Source organism: Mustela putorius, unplaced genomic scaffold (genome assembly GCF_011764305.1).
Source record: "Mustela putorius furo isolate JIRA1106 unplaced genomic scaffold, ASM1176430v1.1 tig00000151_pilon_pilon_pilon, whole genome shotgun sequence".
Classification (NCBI taxonomy): domain Eukaryota; kingdom Metazoa; phylum Chordata; class Mammalia; order Carnivora; family Mustelidae; genus Mustela; species Mustela putorius.
In genome coordinates, this window is record NW_025421296.1 from 1574815 (window position 1) to 1597095 (window position 22281).

General features: G+C 36.3%; 2 protein-coding genes and 1 pseudogene across 7 annotated transcripts in view; 1 reads left to right on the top strand and 2 right to left on the bottom strand.

The window, feature by feature from the left end:
• Positions 1 to 4739, bottom strand: part of MCMDC2 (minichromosome maintenance domain containing 2) — a 34741-nt gene extending 30002 nt beyond the window's left edge. The window contains exons 1-4 of one of the 2 annotated variants that reach the window (XM_045075708.1): positions 4619 to 4738; positions 1930 to 2120; positions 1705 to 1835; positions 1577 to 1636 (exon numbers count right to left, since the gene is read on the bottom strand). In XM_045075708.1, coding sequence (XP_044931643.1) covers positions 1577 to 1636; positions 1705 to 1835; positions 1930 to 2023 — 285 coding nt within the window. In that variant the 5' untranslated portion in view covers positions 2024 to 2120; positions 4619 to 4738. Of the gene's footprint in view, positions 1 to 1576; positions 1637 to 1704; positions 1836 to 1929; positions 2121 to 4618 lie in introns of both variants that reach the window. The other variant, XM_045075710.1, reaches the window with a different exon arrangement.
• Positions 4740 to 5118: 379 nt separating this feature from the next.
• Positions 5119 to 6089, top strand: LOC123390895 (annotated as a pseudogene).
• A 319-nt stretch (positions 6090 to 6408) lies between these two features.
• Positions 6409 to 22281, bottom strand: part of SGK3 (serum/glucocorticoid regulated kinase family member 3) — a 145054-nt gene continuing 129181 nt past the window's right edge. For 4 of the 5 annotated variants that reach the window (XM_045075712.1, XM_045075711.1, XM_045075713.1 and 1 more), the window contains 4 exons: positions 19320 to 19415; positions 16927 to 17082; positions 11853 to 11942; positions 6409 to 8224 (listed from right to left, as the gene is read on the bottom strand). In XM_045075712.1, the coding sequence (XP_044931647.1) occupies positions 8054 to 8224; positions 11853 to 11942; positions 16927 to 17082; positions 19320 to 19415 (513 nt within the window). In that variant the 3' untranslated portion in view covers positions 6409 to 8053. The remainder of the gene's footprint in view (positions 8225 to 11852; positions 11943 to 16926; positions 17083 to 19319; positions 19416 to 22281) is intronic. The other variant, XM_045075714.1, reaches the window with a different exon arrangement.

Consider the following 22281-nt stretch of genomic DNA (forward strand, 5'->3'; position numbering starts at 1 on the left):
AAGTGCAATTTCCTGGCTATATCCACTGAAAAGACCTATAAAACAATGAGGATCCAATAGCAATGAACCCTTCCAGTACCCAGATTGTGATTTCTTAAATATTATTTCTCACCAAAAAAAACCAAGGCTGCTTAAGGGAAATGGCTGACTACAGGTCTGGGAAGGAAAATACAGACCTGTTGCACCACTTTGTGCCAGAAATCAAGGTAGCTACAAAAAACTAAAACATGGGATGTGTCAAAACGAAATAAACAAAAACCTTATGGGACTCCCAATGGATCAAAAGCACAATAACATACATCAAAAAGAATGACAAAGATTCATTGAAATATATTGTATATACTTTTAAACTCATGAGTTCCTAAAAAAAAAAAAAAAAAAAAAAGGATAAATGAAACCAAAAAAAGTATTGGTCATCATTGGAGGCTCTCAGAGTTCAGTTCATTATTCTATGAAAATTTATAAATGGAAAGAATCAATCATTTACTCTGCCCTTCAGATACAAACTGTATTTTAGGGTAACAAAATAGTTGATGAGAGAAAACTCCTGTTATAGAACAATTTCAGCTAATAAATTCAAAAGGTTGCTGAAATTAGAAAAATCACAATTTTACAACTTCTAATGAAATAATGGATTCTACATAATGGTCATCAGTGGCTGCAAAAACTATTAGGTGAAAGTTGATGGGAGGGTGTATATTGAAGAGGTCAGACTGGCATTACCAGAGCTCACTGATCAATTGTGCGGTTACTAAAAGTGAAAAACAGTTTATTTCTCCTAATGCAGTGCAGTATGAAATACATGACAATAAGTATGATGTATTCTTGTCAAAATGAGTTGAATCTGAATTTAAGCAAGTTTTTAGAGCTAATTCTATTTCCCAGAAATATGGCATATGGAAGAATAAGTTAAATACCATAAGAACATAATCAGACAAATCCAAACATTGTACAGGACAATTAACTAGTTTCTTCAAAAACTCAGTGGTATAAAAAGAAAGAGGGAGGAAACTGCTCTAGATTAAAAGAGATTTAATGAGATACAATAGCCAATTATAATATATAGACCTTGTTTTGATCCTGATTTGAACAAATCAATTGTGAAATACTCTTGAGAACCCAAATAGGTACATTTAAATATGGATTGGAAATTAAAGGATACCAAAAATTGTTATTTTGTAAAGGGTCATAATGGCATTGTGGTTGTTTAAGAAAAATGTCCACAGCTTTTAGAGGTTGCTACTAAAGGATGTAGTAGTGACATTAAGATGTCTGGGATTTGTCTTAAAATATTTTGGTAAAAAATCCAGGTAATGGCAAAATATTGTAAACTATTAGATCTGAATGATACATATTCTCTTTATTTTGGGGTAAGTTTAGAATGTTTTAATATAATAATGTTCACTGTTATAAATGATAATACAGGAAGTAAAGATGTGTATTTAAGATATTCTATTGAACTCTGAAAAAATGTAGTATCTTTTTAAATAAAAATATGAATACAAAAATATTTATTTACAAGTAATCTTCAAAGCTTTTTACCCTAGTTTTCTTGTTAAATTTAAATAAAACTTACTTGAGTTTCAGTCTGTAATTGTCCAATTAATGACAGAGTCTTAACAGCAGTAAAACAGACCTGCGATTTCAAACAAACAAAGTTACCAAAAATTCCATGTGGCATGAAATTATTTTTCTTTAACTTACTGATTGAAAAACTTGAGCAGCTTTTAAAGGCTTGTGTAAAATATGATTTCCAAGTTCAGCATCCAATTCAACAATATCAGAGGGATTTACTAAAATATTAAATCGATAGACAGCATAACTTTGTTTTGAATCTGTAAAAATACACAAATATAAAAATGAGAACAGTAACATGTAGGAATTTATTTTAAAGTTTCTAAAATATAAAGTCACCTTTGCTGAACATACCGTTGTAGTATTTGCAGTCATCTATAAACTTTTGGAGGCCTCCACTTCTGTCAAGGTAAATAAGGGCTGCCTCTTTCATTTTCAGATTTGACATTTTCTCCTAGTTAATGATTCTTCTGTATTGCATTGGTTAAACCACAGTTGCTGGTAAAGACTACAGATGATGAAACACACAAAAAAGATGAGAATACCTGGAAATAAAATAAATTAGAATTTACACTTCACAATCTCTAATAAAACTTTACAAACTGTTCAACTTAAAATTGAGAGTGAAATGAAATGAAGTAAAATTTCCAACTTAAATTCCTACCCAAAAGGAAACAAACTTTTTTTTTTTCCAAATAACGTTTTTTATCAATAGGAGGTCAGCAAATTCTCCACAAGATTGCATATCTAAGAAGAGGAGCCTCAACTGTCTCTTTACAGAGTGGGTGTTTCCAAAAAATGCTTGTTGAAATAATATTACATCATGAGGTCCCCTTGCAGGGTTGCTTAAAAAATTAAAGTGGTAAAAGTTGTTTCAAAAATTCAAAGTAAAATGTAGTTGGCCTAAAAAATCTGAAAACTTAGTTTTAGATACAGCTTTTCCTAGTTGCTGTGGGGGAATCACTTAACCTCTCTTGGCTCAGTTATCTTCATCTGTAGAAAACAAAGGGGTTGTATTAGATGATAAGGCCTCTTCTGGATTTAAATCTTTTATTAGTGACCAGCACAAAACATTAAACCCTGATAATGAGAACAGAATATGCAAAAGTCATTTAAAGGGACGTCTGGGTGGCTCAGTCAGTTAAGCATCTGCCTTCAGCTCGAGTCATGATCTCAGGATCCTGAGATTGAGTGCCACATCAGGCTCCCTGTTCAGGGGGAAACCTGTTCTCCCGTCTCCCTCTATCTACTGCTCTGCCTACTTGTGCCCCCTGCCCCCTGACAAACAAATACATAAAATCTTTTATAAAAAATTCTTCATTTAAAGACAGCCAACAGTAATTGGAAACAATATATATCAATAATTGTATTAGGTGTTAAGGATGAAATGATTAAAATCGGATCTTGCCTTCAAGGATCTACCAATTTAGAGAACTCAGAAATGATAACCATCACATTTATTCATTATCAAATATTTATTGGACATTTACTATTCCTTGGATATGACTCCTAGACAATGGGGATACAAAGATAAATAAAATATGATTTCTATTGTTCACAAAGAGTACAGTGAGGGATGAGAAATACGTAAAAAACTTACAATTTACTTGCTATAAAAATATTAGTGTACTGGGGTGCCTGGGTGGCTCTGTGGGTTAAAGCCTCTGCATTCAGCTCAGGTCATGATCTCAGGGTCCTGGGATTGAGCCCCACATGAGGCTCTCTGCTCAGCAGGGAGCCCGCTTCCTGCCTCTCTCTCTGCCTGCCTCTCTGCCTACTTGTGACCTCTCTGTCAAATAAATAAATAAAATCTTAAAAAATATTAATGTACTAAGGTGCACAAAAGGAACAGGATATATTAAATAGTTCACAAAATGACATCATCCTTGTGTTGGGTCATAATATTTTCTATTGTTTTAGGATATTCTGACTTAATACAATGGGTCAAGAGAAAAAGCAATAAATTCTACTTTAAAGGTGATATTTGATAAAGACTTCACTAACTGGAAGAGATGAAAAGACAGGAGGATTTTTCCAAAGATAGGGTAACCCCTTGTTACCCCAATTTTCAGACCTACACTATTGAATCCATGTGCTTACTACTTCATATTCAGGCTACTTTCCAAATAAAAGTTAACTGAGACTGTTCTTTTTGCTATTGCACAGGAGGGAAATTTCAGAGTTTCTCAGCGGTCATAGTACAATGATCTTAAAGCGTATTTTGTGTTCAGGACATCTGTGCTTCATTTGAATATAAGTTTTCTGGGGCTGAGTGAAGGGAGGCTATTGGTAATTAAATGGGTGAGTCTCAATCAGATTATTAATGTGTTTGAAGTCCATGATGATTATATAGATAGGCAAAGAAAAGCCATCAGAGGTTTTAACAAGGGGGACACCTGGGTGGCTCAGTCGGTTAAATGTCTGCCTTGGTTGGGCTCACATCATGATCCCAGCATTCTGGAATCCAGCCCCATGTCAGGTTCCCTGCACAGCTGGAATGAAATGAAGGAGAGCCGACGGATTCTAGATTTTTAACGTTTTCATGCTGGACATGGTGACCAGACTGTAAATGTGTTCAGGATGGGGGTGTGTGGATAATGACGCTCTAATGGAAGTATGGAACTCCGGAGAAGCGTAGGAAAATCATGTAAAAGTTCACTTGTGAGACCGTAACCCCGATGGGCTCTTGGGAGTCCAGCAGAGAGAGAGAAAGAAAGAAAGAAAGAGAGAGAGAAAAAGAAAGAAAAGAGAGAGAAAGAAAAGGAAAGGAAAGGAAAGGCGGCGAGAGATAAAGCTCCAGAGTACGGGTGTAAAACAGAGGTCTTGGGGAGTATATTCACTTTTGAGAAAGGGAAAGGGGAGACACGACATGGAAGCCTGTGGAAAGGCATTAAATAAGAGAACAGGGATAAAATTCTACAAGTGTTCCCATACTCTAAAGAATTCAAGTGTGTTGGTTCACTTGGAACAGGCGCGAGTCGCGTCTTCTCACCCTGTCGCAGAAAAACACCTCACAAACAAAGTGGATAAAAGCGAAACTGACCTCACACCCTCGGATCTAGAACCTCTTCCACTGAGCCAACCACAGCCTCTGCGACCAGGAAACCAGACGCACCGAAGCCTGCCAAGCGAGCGTTTCCCTCAAACCAACACCCAAGCCGAATCGCACGCATGCGCACACCTTGCAACCGTTGGTGGCGCGCTGGCTGCCGGGACCCTGCCCCACCCCTCATCAGGGTGGGTACCCAGACTCTTCCTCCTCCCTCTTTAATTAAATCAACGTTGCACCTTCACTGTAAGGCAAAGAAGAGGGACAAGAATAGAAACAATTCTTTGTTTTTTGTTGTTTTCACAGGCAAAGTGTCTCCTTGGTTTTTGTTTTTATTTTATTTGAAAACTCTCCCGCTGGGAAGGCAAAATGGTGTAATCAAGCTGGAAAACATTTTGGACTACTTCAAAGGTGGAGTTACTTTATGATCCGTGCCAGCAAGTCCGTGCCACACATTATCTATTATACATATATAATGAGCGGATTTAAAACATATGTTCAAATTGGTCTGGCAGTGTCTGGCCGTGTTTTCTCACAAGACTTTCAGAATGAGGCGATTCCTGGCCAAGAAACAAAAGCAGAATCGTCCCGTTCCCCAGTGGATTCGGATGAAAACTGGTAATAATATCAGGTACAACTTCCAAGGGGAGGCACTGGAGAAGAACGGAGCTGGGTGTATAAGGCATCACACATCATGAGAAGACACACCTAATTGGCACCACATACTTAAGCTACGTGAATATCCTGTGTTCTATCCTATCACTCTGTAGACATCCTTCCTACCTGGCCAATAGATAGGTTTTATCAGGGAAATGATTTTTCTGTTACTATGCCTCTGCACCATTAGGTTGGTTCAGTAATAAATGCGAGACCTTCCGGCTTAAAAAGAAAAAAAAAAAAAACACAAAAAAACCATATGTTCACACAAAAACTTATACATGAATGTTCATAGCCAAAAAGCGGAACCAACTGATAAGTGGAAAAATAAAATGTGGTATAACCCTACAATGGAATGTTATTTGGCCTTAAAAAGGAATGGGGTACTAATATATGCTTTGACATGGATGAGCCTTGAAAACACTATGAAAAGTCAAAGAAGCCAGACACGAAAGACCAAATATTGTATGATTCATAGGAAATGCCTAGAACAGGCAAATCTGTACAGAAAGTAGATTACTTATTTTTAAACTGTGGTAAAATATATACAACAGTCACCTTTTAAATGTTTACCATTGCTAAAATTATACCCAAACAGTGTCTGTTGGATCTCTTTATAAATATCCTAAGATCAAAAATTATTCTGGCATAGACAAATTTTGAATGGAGATACTGCTTCCAGTCTCTATCTACATCATTTAGCATCTCACCCCCAGGTATGCCCAAGACTTGTCAATTTTAGTGTGTACTATAATGTAACAATGGCTGGGAAGCTCTTCACTGTACCATACACAATAAAATAAGAGAGAACATGAAGAATGTTAGGGATTCTTCATTTAGACCTTTGAATTTATTTTGGAAATAGCCATAAAATTGTTCAACTATTCAAAGGGCACACATTTTTTTTTTCTAAAAGACAGCATGCTATGAAAGAAAAAATAAACTTGAAACTTGGAAGATGTTTATTCCCTGAATAATATGTAAGCCTCTGATAATGTAGATAATCTAATTTTTCTGTTTGTCCAAAGTTTTATACATTTATCCCTCACATACACAAACAATTCATTTTTGTAATGACTTTTATAAACCATCACCAATTTAAAATAATGACAGGAATTAGGTGCTTATTAATCTTTTTGCTAGTTTTATTATACTATAAGATTTGTATTTCTTGTGATCCAATAAACATCAGCATAATATTTAAATTTGTCCTTAAAAATATACAATATTGCACTTTAATTTTTGGCAGTTTAATTAAGGAATGACTGAGTAAAAAAATCATACAAGAAACTACAGGTTTTATTTTGCTTTATAATAAGCAAAGAACTTTGTGTAAAAGCAGAACTTACAGTAGTGCCAAAAAACCAAGTATTTACAGTGTTGCTATTAAAGTCTTACCTCTGAAGGAAGATTCAGTGTATTGGATGCAAATATTATTAATCTAACAAAACCACACTCCCCTCCTCCCACTTTGCTGAACAATTTTCAGCCAAAGGCTATTGGTGTAAAATGCTTTTGTGATTTCTTTCTCAAAAGAAAATACATGGAAAGAATGCTTGTTCCTGAAGCATATAAACTTGGTCCTTAAACTTTCACAATGTTTCCTACATGACTTGAAAAGTCTCTAAGAAGCAGAATTCCAAGACAAGCATTATTTTTTAGTTTTTCTGTATTCTCTTTTATAATGACAAGTACACAGTTAGTTTGTTTTTAGTATGATTTTAAGGTCAGTTTCCTGTACTTATTCTAGGACAATAAAGATACTGACAGTGCATCTGCCTGATTTTTAACTTTTATTACATTGTTGTGAGATACATATTAATACTGACCAAGAATTTGCTATTCTATTTTTTAATCCCCAATTAGGTAAAAACTCTTAGAAGGCTCAATATTTTTCACTCATTAACCAATTAGAAAGACAGTTTTGAACAGCTGTTTGCAAAAGCGAATGCCAAGATTCAGGACTACTTAACAACATAAAGACCAGAAAGAACATAAATAGAATGTATTTGTAATATAAATACATGACACAGAGACATTCATTTTTGGCACCACCTAAAAAAAAATCCAGTAGTATTTTATTACTCTTCAGATCTTTGGGAATACTCTAAATTTTCTATTAAGCTTTTATTTTTCTTCCAGAGAAAAAATAATTCACAAATTTGAATTGGTATTTCAAAAGCAATGGATCTCCTTTGTTATTTTTTAATTTGATCTGCAGAATGAACACTTACTCAAAGTGTTAACTCACAGCCCATGTGTTAACGATGCTTTTACGTTTTAATCCTACCAAGAACTGATTATGTCAAACAATGACTTGTGGAAAGATGTGGTTTCTACTTAAACAACCACATACCAATTGCATAGTTCTGATCTGAGAACAAAGGTCAAAAGTAGAGAGAAAGGCATTAATGTATGTTAACCAAACTGAAACAGGCTGTCGAAAAATAGTCTGTCTTGGGTAGATGTTAGTGTAAACTCAGTGGGGAAAACAGTCATTAGCAAAAAGTTTTTTTAAAAATAGGTTAATGCTGAGAACAATAGCTTTTAAAATTTCAGTTTAAAAATAAGCTTAATAAACAATAATACAAATTTTAATTCGAAACTTAGCTCTTTGAAATGCCCTATTTTCTTGCATACAGCAGAAAATACATTTTTCATAGTTTTTAACATTACATGTAAAAATGAGGCACTAGTTAAACATATTTGAATATAGTCACACAAAGAAGAGTTTCAGTCTCAATGCTCAATGGTTTCTGGATGGCAAACTGTTCACAAAAATAAATCTTCTGAAGGAGGTGCATAAGAGAAACCAACGAAGGCATCATCTGCTTCCAGCACACTGGCGTTCACTATAGAATAGTCAGAAGACACACACACAGAATATGGAACTGTTTCTTCTGTAAACGCTGCATCGAAGTTCCTGATATCATCTGGTCCTGCCTAAAACATTAAAAGCATGTTATTACCTTAGGTTGCTTTTCATTAATTTAGTCTTTCCTTAAAACCCCTTCAAGAATGTATATATTTATTCCTGGCAAGTTTAGATGTCTTCCTACTTCACCATTTCTTTGAAACAATTTCTGCTTTTCCTTTCCAGAGTTTACCATCCTTCCAGCAAAGTTCTTGTTGGAAGTGGGGGGAGACAAGGGTGAGGAAGGCTAGCATAACAGAAGCTTGACCTATGTTAATTTGAACCTCAGACCTTGCAACTGACCCCCTTTCTCTCTACCCATCTTAAGTTTAGAAAAGGAGACCAGGTAGGTTTTCAGGATGGCACTTTTCACTTGAGTTCCATAAAATGCTTGCGCATCCAGTTTCTGTACTCTGGGCAGGTAAAGCCTTTTGAGGAGAAAAGGAAGGGGCTGCAAACAACCTGTGCTACAGAGGTCATTAAGCCTTTGGCTAGGACACCTTAGCTGTAGAGACCTAAAGAAGCCAGAAAGCTGGGAAGTAAAGCCTGGCAGCAGCTTGATGGAAGCAGTTCTTCTTCATCCTCTTTTACAAATCTGATAAAAGCTAACGGATTCTTCCCTTCCGATGTATTCCCAGATAAAAACTGAGAGAGAAATTCAGGTGACTCACTCTTAGAACTCATCCCTAAATCTCTAAGTTCTCTGTGCTCTAAGGGGGAGGGAATTCTTAGCATGTCTAGGTCATCAAGTCTAACTGAGGTGAACAGACAAGGATCCAGAGCAGATATTCTAAGCCAAGAATACAGCTAGCCTGGTAAGCTACAAACAGCAGAGCACAGACAGAATGTGAGATCCTTCAATGTGAGATCCCCAATAAGAGATCCCTCAATAAGGGAAATTCTTCTACAGAGGAAGAAGAATGCTAGAATTTGTATTTATGTAATATAAAAAATGTCAACAAATTCTTACACGTAGCCCCAGAACAGGCTTTGGAATAAGACTAAGGTTTGAATTCTGGCTATGAAGTTTGCTAGCTCTAATTTTTTATATAAACTACCCTATCTCTGTGAGCTTGTTTCCACTTCTTTAGGTAAGAATACTACCACCTACCTGTTAAGGTTGTTGTGAGGATCTCATGTGTTAATACATAAAATTCCCAGAATCTGACATGTAGATGGTGCTCTGTAAATTACGGCAAATGTTCTTTTCCTGATGTTAAAGATATTTTATGAATGCCCTTTTGGCTCATGGCTAGTACTGACAGGAATAATAATGCATTGCTTATGTTAAGAGTGAAGGAGGGCTTGGTCTTTGAAGAGCCTGAGCTCAAATTCTAGTTCTTTAAACTCTGGGGAAGTTAGTCAACCTTTTCTGCACCTAAGTTAATGCATCTGTAATATGTGGAAAAGAGTAGCACTATTTCACAGAATTGATGTCAGGGTTAAATAAAAGGATACAAGTACTAAAAACAAAGTATGAGAACATTCACGTTATCATACTTTTTCTGATCTCTGTTAAGTGGAAAATGGTAACCTATTAGAATCTGTCAGTCAATTTGAACATCTTTTCATATATTTAAAAGCCATCTGTATTTATTTTTCTGTTACTGCATATTTTGTGTATTTTGTCCATATTTTTACTGATCATTGGTCTTTTTCTCATTGACTTGTAAGAATGCTTTTAGTGTTTAAAAATCTTCGCCAGTTTGTTATTTGAAGTGGGTTTTTTTTTTCCCCTTTCTTACCATGTAGACATTTCTAAATTTAATGTGGCCAAATTTACCAATTTCTTCTGTGGCTTCTCAGTTGTGGATCTTGCTTTAAAAAATTTAGTTAATTAGTCATAAAAGAGTGGGGATTCAAATGGAGGTACTGACTCTGAAGTCAACATTATTTCCATTTTCAGTACTGCTTAGGAGTACCTAACTCTTTAATGCCTGATGACATATTTATTTGAGGATAACTAAACTCAGTAAGACTTTCAATTTAAAAAGAAAACTATAATAATTCTTAAATGGACACCTGGGTGGCTCAGTGGTTAAGTGTCTGCCTTCTGCTCAGATCATGATCCCAGGGTTCTGGGATTGAGACCTGCATCGGGCTCCCTGGTTGGCAGGAAGCCTGCTTCTCCCCCTCCCATTTCCCCTACTTGTGTTCCCTCTCTCACTGTGTGTCTCTCTGTCAAATAAATTAAAAAAAAAAAAAAAATCTTAAAAAAAAAAAAAAGAATAATTCCTAAAGGTCCTAAGTTCCTAATGCAAATTCTAGAAATTAGGGACAGAAATTATCCTTAATGGAGTCACTCACTTCTGGATAAGCTATATGAAATAAGGCAATCTATAAGTATTGTTATGTTAATAGGTGTAAATGTCTCACCTATTAAATACTACTAGCCACAGGCTATGCACTGAAACAAATCTTTAACAAAATGAGTAGACTAAATAATATTTTCCTAAAACGATTTCCTTATTCTGTACTAATTTACTAAAAAAGTATGTCATGAATTCCACAGCACCAAAACACTTAAAGTAAAAGAAAAAAAAAATTCACCATGATCCCACAACCCCAAATCAATCCTGGTTTCTATTATATTCTCTTCTAGTCCTTAACTGTTATTTTTACTGCTATAATAATACATCACAAAAATTGCCATGTTTTTTATGTGATAATATAAGGATTGCCATGTTTTTATTTAACATTATACGGATTTTCTAAGTACCTGCTCATTTTTACATTTACTGTTATTACCATTCACTTAACAAGAAAGGGCAATTAAGTATAAGAAAGCATGGATAGAACAGTGACTGTGCAATGAGGCATAGATTTGAATCCTTGCTCTGCTACTTTTTAATCCAGCTATGTGGCATCTCTGACTTCCCATTTCTTCATTTATAAAACATACATAATAAGAAGGATAGTAATGGTAGTAACTTGGTAGCATGAGGAATAAATTACATATTATAATGCATAAAAGTATGCCTATAGATATAGCTTTCAATAGTTCATAATATCATTAGCCTATTGATGATTATTAAACATTTCCCAACTGTTATGTATTTGTTTCCCCAAATTTCCAATATTGTTAATGCTGTAAAAAGATCTTTGATGAAGCTTTCCTCTTTAAAAAAGAAAAAAAAAAAAAAGACTTTAGGTAAAAGATTTTAGATAAAGTGTTTCCATCAGTTGATTTAATAAGTCAAGCTAATATGAACACTTTATTTTCCAAAAAGGTATCTAACAATTTACATTACCATTAATAATGTTTGCTTGTGTCTGATCTCATATCAATCTAGAAAAATATGTGTATTAATGTTACTTAAAATATTTGCTGGTTTATAGGCACGAGACACCTCAATTATTCTAATTTGCATCTTTTTTTAATCTAACAAGCTCATCCCTTTCTTATACATGCTCCAAAGAAACACTTCATAATTACTATCCTAAAAGATACTCTTACCAATGTAATATAACTACAGTTTTACTGGTCATCCTGAAGTTATCAGTGTACCAGATGACTCTGAGAGATACATTTTTCAGATATTTAGATACTGATTCAATTTCATTCACATTAGATTTTGAGATCTATTGCTAAGATTACGATTAGCTATAGTTTTATATTTCACTATATTAGAAAATAATATTTGAATATATTCTTACCACATTAGGATTAAATGGTGGTGGAATCCTCTTTTGCACAAGATCAGTCCAGCTGAGTGATTCAAAAAAAGGATGATTCTGAATTTCAAGCTAAAATGTTAAAGAAATACATACAGTTTTTACTAATGTTGAAAACTGTAATTAAGTACTCACTGAATAATTAGATGAAGCCAAACCACTACCACTTTGTCCCTCAATAATTTTTTTAGGTAAATACTTAGGGTATTCACATGGTAAGACAGTGTAGTGGGGAGACTATCACCAGAGCAGACATGAAAGACAGTTACTTAGAATGACCAACCTAAGTTATATCCCTTCATAGGCATGATTTCTTTGCAGGTAAAATGGAGTTAATATTTCTGTCCTAAATATTTCACATGCTATTTTAAGGACTGGTAGAAAATATGGACATAAAAGAGGTATGAAAAGAATAAGGCACAAGGCGCCTTGGGGACACAGTCGGTTAAGCATCCGGCTCTTGGTTTCGGCTCAAGTTGTAATCTCAGGGTCATGGAATCAAGTCCCATGTTGGGCTCTGCACTTAGCATGGAATCTACTTAAGGCTCTCACTTTCTCTCTCTCTCGCTGTGTCCCTCCTCTCTGTGCTCTCTCTCAAATAAATATATCAATCTTCAAAAAAAAAAAAAAAAAAAGGGACTACATAAGCACAAAGAACTGTAATTACTGTCTGAATGGGAGAGGTAAAAGAGAAGTTAGGTAAAAGATAAAAGAGTTTTGGGGGCACCTGGGTGGCTCAATGGGTTAAAGCCTCTGCCTTCAGCTCGGGTCATGATCCCAGGGTCCTAGGATCAAGCACTGCATGGGGTTCTATGCTCAGTGGGGAGCCTGCTTCCTCCTCTCTCTCTCTGCCTGCCTCTCTGCCTACTTGTGATCTCTGTCTGTCAAATAAATAAATAAAATCTTCAAAAAAAAAAAAGATAAAAGTTTTTTACACACTGGGGCAGAGGTAAAGATCAAACTGATAAGTTTCTGTACCAAAAAAAAAAAAATTCCAATCCGAGTTAATATTACCAAAAGCTCACAGAGTATTGATTCCAGTTATTTTCCCTGCCAGGTGACACAGGAGTGTATAAAGTAGGATCCAACCTAGTTTGGTGGGCTTAAAAAGACTTTTTGGGGCGCCTGGGTGGCTCAGTGGGTTAGGCCGCTGCCTTCGGCTCAGGTCATGATCTCAGGGTCCTGGGATCGAGTCCCGCATCAGGCTCTCTGCTCAGTGGGGAGCCTGCTTCCCTCTTTCACTCTCTCTCTGCCTGCCTCTCTGCCTACTTGTGATCTCTGTCTGTCAAATGAATAAATAAAATCTTAAAAAAAATAAAAAATAAAAAGACTTTTTAGAGATGAAGTAATGTTTGATTGGAGGTCTGAAAGTTGAGTAAAAATTAGTCATATAAAAAATGAGGGAGAGAACATTCCAGGCAGAATAAGAAGGTCCTGTGGGGGCAAGAGGGTTATTTTGGTCAAGAAGATGAGCCAAATATTGTTGTAGTACAGGGAAGAATTGGGACTGTCACACAAGGGGAAGCCTACAAGGCAAACAGGCCATACCATATTGGGTCTACATTAATAATTTTTTATTTTATTCTAGGATTGTGAGAAGTCATGAGGGAGTTTTAGGAACGTCCCAGATATGGAGAATTTTTGGTTTGTTTTTTTAAGACCACTCTGACTGTCATAGGGAAATGGACTGAAAAGCCATGAGCAGATTAAGGAAAAATAACTAGTGAGTGTTGTGGCCAAACACAAGCTGAAAATGGTAGGGGTGCCTGGCTGGCTCAGGGGGTGGAGCCGTCACTCTTGATTTCAGGCTTGTGGGTTTGGGCCCCATGTTGGATACAGAAATTACCTGAAAAGAGAATCTTAAAAAAAAAAAAAAAAAAGTTGAAAATGGTAGAAAAAGAATAGTCACAGTAGGAGTAAAAAAGTGTGAGGATGAGGGAAAGATTTAGGAAGTAAATACAATAGGATCTGGCTGCCCACTGAATATGGAAGTAAGGAAGAAAGAGGAGTCAAGAATGACTCAGATTTCAGACCTGACGCACACAAAAAGAAAATGGCAGAAGTTCAATTTGGAACATGCGATGTTTAAGGTTCTCTGCAGAAATCCGAAGGGTGGTGTTGAACAGGCAGATATCCTATTAGTCCCAAGTTCAGAAGAGAGGTCTGGATTGGAGTGATGAACACGTGAAATGAAGACATACAGATAACCAAAGCCACTGGGCTAACTAAGACTGTCCAGAACAGAGCACAGAAGAAGGAAGAGGGTTTAGGACAACCACAAGAAACCACAACACTTAACCATCAGGTTGAAATATAAAGGATCTTACACGGAACATATGGAAGAAGGCCCAGAAATACAGAAAGGAAAGCATGAGATGACTGCAGGATCTTGTGGAAGCCTATGTCACAAGAGTACCGGAAGTTTATTTTTTTAAAGATTTTACTTGTCAGAGAGAGGTGGGAGGGGACTAGCAGGGGAGCCGCAGGCAGACGGAGAAGCCAACTCCCCCACTGAGCAAGGAGCCCAATGTGGCACTTGATCCCAGGACCCTGGGATCATGACCTGAGCTAAAGGCAGACGCTTAGCTAACTGAGGCACCCACGTGCCCCTGATTCAGCAATTTTAGTAGCTATTTTTGGTAAATGGAGAAATGAGAAGAGACTGGGAAATTAAAAATGAGTACAGAAACTTTTAGCAAGTTTGGCTGTGAAGGGAAAAAGTATTACCTGGCAGGAGAGCATGGTTGAAGGGTTTTGATTTAAGAAGCAAGAGACTTGGGGCGCCTGGGTGGCTCAGTGGGTTAAAGCCTCTGCCTTTGGCTCAGGTCATGATCCCAGGGTCCTGGGATGGAGCCCTGCGTAGGGCTCTCTGCTCAGCAGGGAGCCTGCTTCCCTTCCCTCTCTCTGCCCGCCTCTCTGCCTTGTGATCTCTGTCTGTCAAATAAATAAATAAAATCTTAAAAATAAAAGAAGAAGAAGCAAGAGACTTGATAATGTTTAATTATCGACTGGAAGGACCCCTCACAGAAGGAAGTAGTTATCTGTGTGGAAAAAAGGCATGCACAGGGTTCCCTGTGAGGAGTCAGGATCCAGTGCAGAGGTGGAAACTGGCCTTTTCTACTACATTAGAAAGAAGGAAACGTCAGCGAGCAGGGGCATGTGGGTCTGCAAATCTGACAGTGAGTTTGTTTGACTGAGTTTGTTCTGCTCTGCTGATTTCTGTTTTCCCTATAATTCAGAAGGCAAGATCATCTGCTAAAAGTGAATAAGGAGAAAAGGAGTCTGGAAATTTGCAGAACATCTGAAATAGTTAAGACAGAGAGGAGGAGAAGCAGCTAGAGAAACACAAGAGCATCACCAGGCAGTGGTGAAGCACAGGGGAGACTAGTCACTGGAACTTCGCAGTGCTTCCAGTATGCCCAGTGCTGCAACCTTCTTCAGCACTATACAGCAGCCCAGAAGATAAGAACTAGATTCAGCCAGGGTTGGGATTTCTGCCAGGGATATGCTTAAAAGGACCAGGGGTGAGAAGGTGTAAAGCATTAACAAGACTGAATGAAACAATGGACTATGGAATGAATCCAAGCTAGATGGAAAACTGTTGACAGAGCAACCTACTGAACTGGGGAGTGTGGAGGGACATAGCAGTACATACAAATTTGTTATTCAAGTGCAAGTTCACAACTGATAAACAGCCCCTAAGAGTGTGAGAAATTTATTTTTTAAGATTTTATTTATTTGGGGGCGCCAGGGTGGCTCAGTGGGTTAAGCCTCTGCCTTGGCTCAGGTCATGATCCTAGGGTCCTGGAATTAAGCCCTGCATTGGGCTCTCTGCTCAGCAGGGAGCCTGCTTCCTCCTCTCTCTCTGCCTGCCTGTCTGCCTACTTGTAATCTCTGTCTGCCAAATAAATAAATAAATAAATCTTAAGATTTTATTTATTTGTCAGAAAGAGAGAGAGAGTACAAGCAGGTGGAGAGGCAGGCAGAAGGAGAAGCAAATGCTTGCTGAGCAAAAAGCCCAATGTGAGACTCGACCCTAGGAACCTGGGATCATGACCTAAGCCAAAAGCAGCTGCTTAACCGACTGAGCAACACAGGTGTCCTGAATTTGTGATAAATTTAAATGAATTTAAAAGTTCATATTCCGGGGCGCATGGGTGGCTCAGTGGGTTAGGGCCTCTGCCTTCAGCTCGGGTCATGATCTCAGGGTCCTGGGATTGAGCCCCGCATCGGGCTCTCTGCTCAGCTGGGAGCCCGCTTTCCCCTCTGTCTCTGCCTGCTTCTCTGCTTCCTCGTGATCTCTGTCTGTCAAGTAAATAAATAAAATCTTTAAGAAAAAAAAAAAGTTCATATTCCCAAAAGGTCATGAATTTACTGATACAAGACCGTAACACCAGTAGCTACACAAGTCATTTAATTACCCTAATTTTTAAAAAGATTTTTTATATTTAAGTAATTGCTCCACCCATTGTGGTGCTCAAACCTATAACCCTGAGATCAAGACTCCATTTATTGACTGCATACTCCATTCACTGACTGAGCCAGCCAGGTGCCCCTAATTGCCCTGATTTGTTAAAGAAAAACAAACAAACAAAGAAACCTATAGTTTCTATAATTACCTCAAGGAGGTGTCACCAAATTCTCAGAATAAAAATTATTAGGCAAAAGGCATTACCTCATGCAGACAGGAGGCACTCAATAAATTCTTAAGTAAAATGATTTAAAAGTTTAGGTAACCAAAAAAATGCATGCCACACATTTTTTTAAAAAGGGGGAAAAATTCTTATAAATGAAAAATAAGTAACAGAGTGTGAAAACAGGATGGGAGGGATGAAGAGGAGAGGCTCGAACTGTTCTGAAGATCAAATGGAAAGCCTATCTAAGTGCTTCAAACCCATAAACACTGGTGGAGAACTGCTGGGACAAGCATGCTTCCTTCCCATGGTGCTATTTAAGGGCTGTATACGTCCCAGTAAATGACACATAAAATAAGAATTTATCTTCAAATCTTAAAATAAGCTTTAAATAAAGCAGGTACTGGGAAGAATGTACATACAAAGTCTTCTTTGGCACCAAGTCGATTTTGCCTGTCTTTTTCTAGGAGTTCTTCCAGAATGGACCAGGCTGTGAGGCTCACTCCTGGCCTCAAACTCAGGGGCTTGTGAAGAATATTGTCATACATTTCAGCAACATCTCGGCAATAAAAAGGAGGCTGGTGGGGAGAAAAAAAAGAAAATAGAATTAGGGTTAATTAAGCTATGTGGAAATGGGGTTGAAAGAGTTGGATTTGGCCTTGCTCTACAAGGATCAGTGTGGGTCTGGACAGATCTAGAATGCCCAGGCCATCTGTAGGGTGGTCTCCAAGCTGAAGAGGGTGTAGAACCCAGCACATGTGGAGCCCAATATGCGCTTGCTGAATGTTCAAGACCACCCTGCAGATAGGTGTAAACTGTGTAAACTTGTAATAGTATCCGTTTTAGAGAAAAGCGCCAATCTCATTAGCAGCATAAGGAAAGAATGACTCCACTCAGAGATTCAACATAGATCAAATATTAAATAGTTTCTTGAGACTTGGAAATAAATGAATTAAAACAGAGATTTCCAGTAGAGATGAAAACCTGAAGAAGTGCTCCTTCCTACGTGCTTGTGGTGATGACAGCATTATGGGTGCACACTGCAGAATTACAATTCTATTGTTACAGCCTGAAGACCTGTACAGCTTCAAAATGAGGAGTAGCCTATTAACCATCAAGTTAACTTTTACACCAAAAATAATTTTTAATGTTAAGGCAGCTATATAGCTTGTTATTTTCTTTTTTACAGGAAAGAAAAATGTTTTTACTTTTTAAAATTGAAACTTTATTTTTAAAAAGTTAATATAAGTATCATTATTGAAGTATATGTTTCAAATGTTCCCTTTTGAATCAACTGCATTTTACATACAATGACAGTATTTTCCACTTTCATAGTTCTCTGAAGAAATTTAAAGGATTCAAAAAATATCAGGACAGCAAATACCTAGCATTTAAAGAAAGGAAAGTATATCAGGTGTTCCAAGTCAACAGCATTACCAGAAAATGAGATCTTTTAATAAGCAATGGCAAAGAAGAGACAGTGTTGGTTGTCATAGGAATCTATCATTCAAAGTTAGCACTGTAAGACAAATGCACTAACATGCACCTCATGTTTTAGATTTCACTGAGAGCTCCCCAGTTTTCGGGGGGGCGGAATTCCCACATAAAACAAAAAGTGAAACAAAAAAAACCGAGCCCCAGGTCAGGTCTCTGCTGATGGTAATATTTAGCTTAGTGTGGGCAGCAGCATGGGTGATAAGCACAAGGTCTCCAGCATGGGGCTGCTGGACACTCATGAAATCACAAAAGAACTTTAGAAACTACTCTAAATACCTCAAAAAGTGTAAAGAAAAATATATATTGTTCCTACAAAAATATATAAACTAACCAAAGTCCTAAATTGCTCACTTTTGGTTGTAATGATCTATTTTATTTATTTTTATTTTAGTAATCTCTACACCCAACATGTGGCTTAAAGTCAAGAGACCAAGATCAAGAGTCGCATGTCCCTCCAACTGATCCAGCCAGGCGTCCCTGGTTGGAATATTAATTAATATAGTGAATAACTTTACACATGTTAATCAGAAGCACTGGTTAGCCTTATGTGTCAATTAATAAAAACTGGGGTAAATGATTTCATAGTGAACATTCTTTTTTTTCAATAAAATCTAGACATGTTTGCAGTAAAAGGAATAGAGGGTTTCCAACAGCAGAAAAAGTAGAGCACCAGTATTAATCCTATAAAAATAAAACACAAGGCAACCAAAAGATATGATCTTCTAATAAATACAAAAATCTTTTCCTTCTATCTTTTTGAAACTGGGTAGAATGATGGGGTAAACTGTATGAAAGTAAATAATAATAATGTTATAGCTAATGTCTATTTCTAAAAAATGCAAGTAGGATGGGAATACCGGATTAGTCTAAGTAGTGATTCATATGACAGAGAAATAATTAATAATAATTAAAAGATTAGTAACAGGGGCGCCTGGGTGGCTCAGTGGGTTAAGCCGCTGCCTTCGGCTCAGGTCATGATCTCAAGGTCCTGGGATCGAGTCCCGCATCAGGCTGTCTGCTCAGCAGGGAGCCTGCTTCCTCCTCTCTCTCTCTGCCTGCCTCTCTGCCTACTTGTGATCTCTGTCTGTCAAATAAATAAATAAAATCTTTAAAAAAAAATTTTTTTTAAAAAAAGATTAGTAACAAAGGAAAAGTTTTTCCTTTTGTGTATATTCCTAATGTGATTTTGGATGCATTTAACCAGGTTACTAATACTCCATCAATGTTATCTAAGAGTCCCTGGGATTAATAAAAAAGAGAGACAACTTAAAACAATGAAAATATATTGAAATAATAATGAAAGAGCAGAAATACATACCAATCCATACAGCATTTCATAGAGAACAGCACCGAGGCACCACCAATCTACAGTATTGTCATAGGGCTGTTTTCGGATTACTTCAGGAGCAAGGTACTACGGAAAACATTAAATATTAGAGCAACTCAATAAATAACTCATGATAAAATTTAGGAATAATTAAGAAATTTAACAAATCTAAGATGCTACTATGATACTAAAAACATTATCTAGATTTTTAATTCATTGGGTATTCAATCACTTCCTCCCAACAGATGGGATGCAATTAGGGTGAACAGAAGAGGAAAACAAATGCAGAAATCTGTAACACAGTGTTAAACTAGGTATTGGGCTGGGGGGCAGGGAGAGTCTTTCACAAGACTAATTTATTTTAGAAATTCCTCTGGTCATCATTTATAACTGTTTCTCTTAAAGAATTAAAGAAATTCTTTCTTTTCTTTCTTTAAGAAATTCTTTTAAAGAAAGAATTTTTAATAAGGAAATTATAATCCATTTTTCTCTTCCATCAAAGAAAAAAGAACTGTTATTAGAGAATTATAAGAGTAATTACTATTAATTACTAAAGTAATTACTATAATTACTACATAATTCTCTAACATATTATTTAGAAAAGTTGTATAAATTATTAGATGGCTATGCAATTTTTATTTGTAAAACATTTAAACATCATAATTTCACACATATAACATGGTGAATTTGAATTTGAGATTTCTAAAATATATGTTTTTTCTTCCTATATGAAATAAGGAAATAATTCTTCTTAGGCTTTTTCAAAAAAAAATGTGATCCAGGCCACCTGGGTGGCTCAGTTGTTAAGCATCTGCCTTCTGCTTGGGTCATGATCCCAGGTCCTGAGATCAAGCCCGTGTCAGGCTCCTGCTTCTCCCTCTCCCACTTTCCCTGCTTGTGTGTTCTCTCTCTCTCTCTCTAATAAATAAATAAATAATCCTTTAAAAAAAATGTGATCCAAAAAATGGGAAAATATACTGAAAGGGTTTAGCAATTTCTGACTACATTTGGATTTAGATAACCAAAAAACTTGTGTTTCCTCTCTAAAAACTATAGGACTTAAAAGATTTTTATAACTGTACAATCAATATACATCTGAGATAGTCCAAGATGACAGAGGAGTAGGAGACCTTAATTTCATCTGGCCCCAGGAATTCAGCTAGGTATCAAATCATTCTGAACACTGGCCAACTCAACTGGAGATCTAAGAAAAAGAACAGCTGCAATTCTATAAATAGAAAAGTGACCACTTTCTGCAAAGTAGGAAGGGCTGAGAATTGAATTCAAAGCAATATATGGGAAGATAAACCACGGGTTAATTCTGCACAGGCAAAGACACCTGAGAACCACTGCAATAGGCTCCCCAGAGGATTACCAAGAACATCTGGCTAAGACCACATTTATCAATCACACAGAACTGCAAAATTCCAGGGCTATGGGAAAATGGTATATAGAATTTATGTTTTCCACCCCATGATTCTTTAGGCTCTCAATTTTAATTTTTTCCTCTTTCCACCAATTCTTGTTTTTAATCAACTTCTTAAAAATCTTTTTTAACTTTCATTTTTACACTTATATTCTATTTTCTTGTATTTCATTTTGTATTTTATATTTAATTTTATTTTTGTGTGTATATACATATTTTTTCTTTCTTTACAATTTTGTGATTCAGTTTCTTCTAATAGACCAAAATATACCCAGAGTCTAGTATATTGCTCTATTTCCTTCACTTGTTTAATTATATTCTTTTTTCTTCTTTCTGTTTGTTACAGTCTTTTTAAATTTTTGTCTTCACAGTTACATTCTAGCTTTTCAATGCATTTAATTTTTGTGTGTGTGTAATATAACTTTTTCTCTCTTCCCAATTTTGGGATGTAGATTCTTCTAACAAACAAACCAAAATACTCTCAGGATATAGTGTACTGCTCTGTTTATATTCTATTTTTTTTTTGTCTTTTAATTTTCATTTTTACGTACCATTCTATCTTCTCAATATATTTAAATTTATTTTTGTACATATATGTTTTTCTTTCTTCACAATTTTGGTATCAGTTTTCTAATAAACAGACTAAAATACACACAGGATCCAGTGGATTGGTCTGTTCTGTTCACCTGCTTGACTATTTTCTCTCTTCTTTTAAATTTTAATTTTTTTCACCCCAGTTTCAGCATTCTTCTGATTTGTTTGGGGTTGTTGTTGCCACTTTAGTATTTTATTTTCTTGTTCATCTATTCTTCTCTGAACAGAATGCCAAGACAGAAAAACTCACCTCTACAAAGAGAACAAGAGGTGGTACTGATGGCCAGAAACCTAATCAGTATAGATATAAGTAAGATTTTGGAATTAGAGTTCAGAATAATGATTATAAAGATATTAGCTGTACTGGAAAAAAGCATGGAAAATACTAGAGAATCCCTTTCTGGAGAAATAAAAGAACTAAAATCTAATAAAGTCAAGATAAAAAATGCTATTAATGAAATGTAATAAAAAATGGAGGTTCTAACTGCTAGGATAAGTGAGGCAGAAGAGAGAATTAGTGATATAGAAGACAAAATGTTGGTAAATAAAGCAGCTCTGAAAAAGAGAGATAAACAACTGGGTATCAAGGGAGAATTAGAGTCATAAGTGATACCATAAACCAAAACAGTATTAGAATTGGGATCCCAGGAGAGGAAGGGGAGACAGGCAGAAGGTATACTGGAGCAAATTATAGTGGAGAATGCCCTAATCTAGGAAAGGAAACAGGCATCCAAGTCCAGGAGACACAGACAAAGCCCCATCAAAATAAATAAAAACAGGTAAACACCTTGACATATAACAGTGAAACTTGCAAATCTCAGACAGACCTTCAAGGGTAAAAACATTAGATTGGAGGCAGACCTATCCAGAGAAACCTGGCAGGCCAGAAAGAACTGGCATGATCTATTCAGGGTACTAAATGAGAAAAATACG